Genomic DNA, 4,717 nt, shown 5'->3' on the forward strand with positions numbered 1-4,717 from the left:
CATGTTCCCATACAGACATGCCCATCAAATGAAATCTTAATTGCAGTCTATCTCAGTATCCATCACCTGCATTGGGATGGATGGTCAACAGGAATAGCACCTTCTCCACAGAATCTATTAATTGTTTTAGCCCACTTATTTGACTTTTACAACTGTACCGGGGTAGTCCACTCATTTGTTATTTCTACCCATCATCCTTATACCCTGCTCTTCCTTCTGTCTTCCCCATGTTAAATTCACAACAACCTGCTGAAGTAGGCTACAAGTTTTGCATGTGAAGACTGTCCGGGCTGTACAGCGCCTGGCACCGAACACACTCCAGCCTGATCGGAAGAACGCACGCAATTCTAACCAAGCGGATCCAAAACTAATCCCCGCTGAGTCTGGTGACAGCGTAACTCAAAAGTATGCATGTTTAGGTAAAGGTTCCCTTGCTCGAAAGCCAGTCGAATCCGACTCTAGGGTTGTGGTGCTCATGTCAGTTTCAAAGCCGAAGAGCCAGCGCTGTCCGAAGGCATTTACGTGGTCATGTGGCCGGTGTGACTAAACACCAAGGCCCACGGAAAGCTGTTACTTTCCCACCGAAGTGGTACCTATTTATCAACTTGCAATTTCTTGCTTTCGAACTGCTAGTTTGGCAGGAGCTGGAACTAGAGACGGGAGCTCACTCCGTCATGCGGCACGCTGGTCTTGAACTGCTGAATTACCGACCTTCCACAGCCTGCAGTGACAATCTGATGACAGCGCAACTCAAAAGTATGCATATTTTAAAAGGTAAAGGTAAAGGTTCCCTTGCTCGAAAGCCAGTCGAATCCGACTTTAGGGTTGCGGTGCTCATCTCCGTTTCCAAGCCGAAGAGCCAGCGCTGTCCGAAGACGTTTCCGTGGTCATGTGGCCACCAAGGCGCACGGAACGCTGTTACCTTCCCACCGAAGTGGTACCTATTTATCTACCTGCAATTTCTTGCTTTCGAACTGCTAGGTTGGCAGGAGCCGGAACTAGAGATGGGAGCTCACTCCATCACGCGGCACCCGGGTCTCGAACTGCTGAACTACTGACCCTCCACAGCCTGCAGTTCAGGGTCTTAACCACTTGAGCCACCGCAGCTCATATTTACTCGGATGTAAATCTGACGAGGTTTATTCCCACGACTGCAATCTCATGCACGCTTATTTCGAAGTGACTGTCACTGGAAGAGACCGCGGGGGGGGGGGACATCCTGATCATATTCTAGATTAGATTCCCTCCCGGAAACCTGCCCTAACGATTGTCAAATACACGGACTGCGCCGCCTGCCTCCTCGTACGGAACTTTCGTATAGTGCGACGCGTACAACTTCGCGCACGCGCAATGAGAAACTCGGCCTTTCTGTCATCATGGCGGGACCAGGCGGGGAAGGGAGCGCGGCCGCAGCTGAGCCGGAGGCGGCTCCTCCGCCAATGCCGGGCCTACAGCTGGTCCAGCAGGGGGCCGAAGCCAGGCTTTACCGCGGCTTGTTCTTGGGCCGGCCAACAATGATGAAGCTCCGCTTCCCCAAGCGCTACCGGCACCCAGCGCTGGAAGAACGGTTGAGCCGCAAACGGACAGCGCAAGAGGCCCGCTCGCTACTCCGTTGCCGACGGGCAGGTGGGGGCGGGGCTTGTGCCGGGATTGGACGGGAGAAGAAGCGGGGTGGGGGGGTGTCACGTGCTCTGCCCCGCTCCCGCAATCTTAACGAAAGAGAGCTGCATGAATATCCCCCTCCCTGGCGAGAGGTGAAGGATGGACATTCACAGGGGTCCTCCTGGGGCGGTGCAGAGGGTACATTTGCATCCACCTCTGCCCGGGAGTTGCAAGAATAATATTTCCAACATCCCCACTCCCGATCTGACCTCTGCACTGTGGGGCCAGGATGTGGGGCGCCTGTGGTGTCCTTTGCGGACTGTCAGTGTAATGCTGGGCAGACGTCAGTGTGGATTTAGAAGTGGTGGAATTCTGCTGAGGGTTGCATTTGCGCCGTGTGTCACCAACTGTATGGATCTTTAAACTGCGACCCTGCTGTATGTCTGCAGTGTTGGATTTTGATTTCTAGGTAGCCAGGTTCTTGGTTCTATTATCAAATATTAGGGACTGGAGAGTGCTCCAGATCTGTTTCTATTGCAGTCCACTGCTTCAAAGCCTCTTGTTAAACCTGCCGGGAGTCAAAAAGCTCTGTGTCTGAAGATGCCTGAGCAGTGCTCTGGTAATGCTGGTAAAAAATATCGACCTTGGAGAATAATGCCACAGGCCTGTTTTATGCATATGGCTTTCCCACCAGTGCTGTGTTTCACCTGACTCCTTATATATTTATTTATATTTATTTATTACACTTCTAGGAGCTGCGGTGGCTCAAGTAGTTAAGACGCTTAACTGCAGGCTGTGGAAGGTCGGTAGTTCGGCAGTTCGAGACCCAAGTGTGCAGCATGACGGAGCGAGCTCCCGTCTCTAGTTCCAGCTCCTGCCAACCTAGCAGTTCGAAAGCAAGAAATTGCAAGTAGATAAATAGGTACCACTTCGGTGGGAAGGTAACAGCGTTCCGTGCGCCTTGGTGTTTAGTCATGCTGGCCACATGACCACGGAAACATCTTCGGACAGCGCTGGCTCTTCGACTTTGAAACGGAGATGAGCACCGCAACCCTAGAGTTGGACACGACTGGCTTTCAAGCAAGGGAACCTTTACCTTTATTACACTTCTATCCCACCCTATCCCCTGCTCTTCCACCCTCTTCTCTTTCCAAACTCCCATTTCCAGAAGCCAGGATGGGTGATTGTAGTTTTGATGGCACAGCTTTAGGGATGGCTGCCTTTCCGCTCTGAGTATGAATCACTGAAGAAAGGAAGAGCCTGCCCACGATGTCCCAAATGCAGCCCTGTTTAACACAGGCCTGCATTCTGATGTTTGCTCTTTTTATTTATACCCCACTTTTCAGCTTTGATAGGGGCTTGGAGCAGCTCACAACTTACATATCAGAGGTAGCATAAGATATGGTTGATTTCTGTTGTCATATTTTCTGGCCCATGATAATAAATAACATTTGAAGTTCCAGAGTTCCCTACAGAGGAAGGGTGCAGTGCAGAAGAAGTGACAGGCTGACTTGGGGGCTGGCTGATGGTTATGATGTTGGCCCTTCTGTTGATCTCAGTTTGAGCAGCCATTGTCTTGCACTTGGCATTAAAGAAGCAGCATGATGTCCCTATAATGCAGCCCTGTTTAACACAGGCCTGCATTCTGATGTTTGCTCTTTTTATTTATACCCCACTTTTCAGCTTTGATAGGGGCCTGGAGCAGCTCACAACTTACATATCAGAGGTAGCATAAGATATGGTTGATTTCTGTTGTCATATTTTCTGGCCCATGACAATAAATAACATTTCAAGTTCCAGAGTCTTCCCTACAGAGGAAGGGTGCAGAAGAAGCGACAGGCTGACTTGGGGGCTGGCTGATGGTTATGATGTTGGCCCTTCTGTTGATCTCAGTTTGAGCAGCCATTGTCTTGCACTTGGCATTAAAGAAGCAGTGGTGATTTAAGTTAGAAGGGAAAATGAGGACTTGCATTAGTCCCCTAAAGTTTTACTAGTTGAAGGTGGCAAAATGAGCATTATGAACTCGAAATGCTCTCTGTACTCACTGCACAAAAAAGGGCTTATCTGGAGCAGTCTTTCTGATAAACTTTTAGATGTTCCGATTACTACATGCACACAGCATAAAGCTAAGGACTAGTAATAAAAGATGTGGATCTCTGCACTGATTCATAGCAAAACTAAAGCAAAAGGCATGTAATACCTTATTTAAGACCAAAGTAATACAACCCTTTTTTGTTTTTTTAGGGATTTCTACACCTGTGGTGTACTTTGTGGATTACACTGTCAACTGTATATATCTTGAAGATATTGTGGGATCACTTACTGTCCGGGACCATATTATCTCTGTACAGAAATCCGGAAAGGATGTCAGCAGCCTTATAACGGTAGTAGAGAAGATAGGTGAGGTTTTGGCACGGATGCATGATGAAGATCTTATACACGGAGACCTTACAACTTCCAATATGCTTTTGCGACCACCAGCAGAAAAATTGGAGCTGGTACTGATAGATTTTGGATTGAGTTTTATTTCTGCCCTTCCTGAGGATAAGGGAGTTGATTTGTATGTCTTGGAGAAAGCTTTTCTGAGTACCCATCCAAACACAGAGGCTCTGTTTGAAGCACTCTTGAAGAAGTACTCAGCTACATCTAAAAAATCAGCCCCTGTGATTAAAAAGCTGGATGAAGTACGTCTAAGAGGAAGAAAGAGATCCATGGTTGGATAGAAGAACACAGGCAGCATTCACAGGGATTTTACTTGTACACACTTGAATGTCTGAAAGATTTTCTTTTATAATAAAATTGTTAAGTTTGTTTTCACTGTCCTTTGTTTGTCCAATAGAATTGCTTGTGATTCTGTGGCTAGGTAGTAATCATATCCTAAACACAGCTGAAGTATTTGAAGACAGAAGCACAAATAATTCCAGCTGTGGCTTTGAGTTCTTCATTTTCTTCCTCAGCTAAATCAAACAGTGCTTTATGCCAGGAATTCAAAACATAAGCATTTCATAAGAATATGAAACAGATGCCTGACATAATTTCTGATGCACCACAATTCAGTGGTACCAATAAGATGGCTAAGCCGTTCCATTTTAGTCTCTCGTGCTGCAGAGTGGAT

At 47.5% G+C, this 4,717-nt stretch overlaps 1 protein-coding gene across 1 annotated transcript; it reads left to right on the forward strand.

The window, feature by feature from the left end:
• Positions 1-1,360: 1,360 nt before the first annotated feature.
• Positions 1,361-4,365, forward strand: TP53RK (TP53 regulating kinase). Its single transcript, XM_015417554.1, has 2 exons — positions 1,361-1,626; positions 3,847-4,365. Exons 1-2 carry the CDS (start codon positions 1,377-1,379, stop codon positions 4,323-4,325), a joined length of 729 nt encoding a protein of 242 aa, XP_015273040.1. The 5' UTR covers positions 1,361-1,376; the 3' UTR covers positions 4,326-4,365.
• The last annotated feature ends 352 nt before the right edge of the window (positions 4,366-4,717 follow it).

Source organism: Gekko japonicus, unplaced genomic scaffold (assembly GCF_001447785.1).
Source record: "Gekko japonicus isolate JY-2015 unplaced genomic scaffold, Gekko_japonicus_V1.1 scaffold5898, whole genome shotgun sequence".
Classification (NCBI taxonomy): domain Eukaryota; kingdom Metazoa; phylum Chordata; class Lepidosauria; order Squamata; family Gekkonidae; genus Gekko; species Gekko japonicus.

Coding starts and splice junctions, on each gene's coding strand:
- TP53RK (XM_015417554.1), top strand. CDS start 1,377: ATGGCGGGACCAGGCGGGGAAGGGAGCGCGGCCGCAGCTGAGCCGGAG. Junction 1,627..3,846: donor ACTCCGTTGCCGACGGGCAG/GTGGGGGCGGGG, acceptor TTGTTTTTTTAG/GGATTTCTACACCTGTGGTG.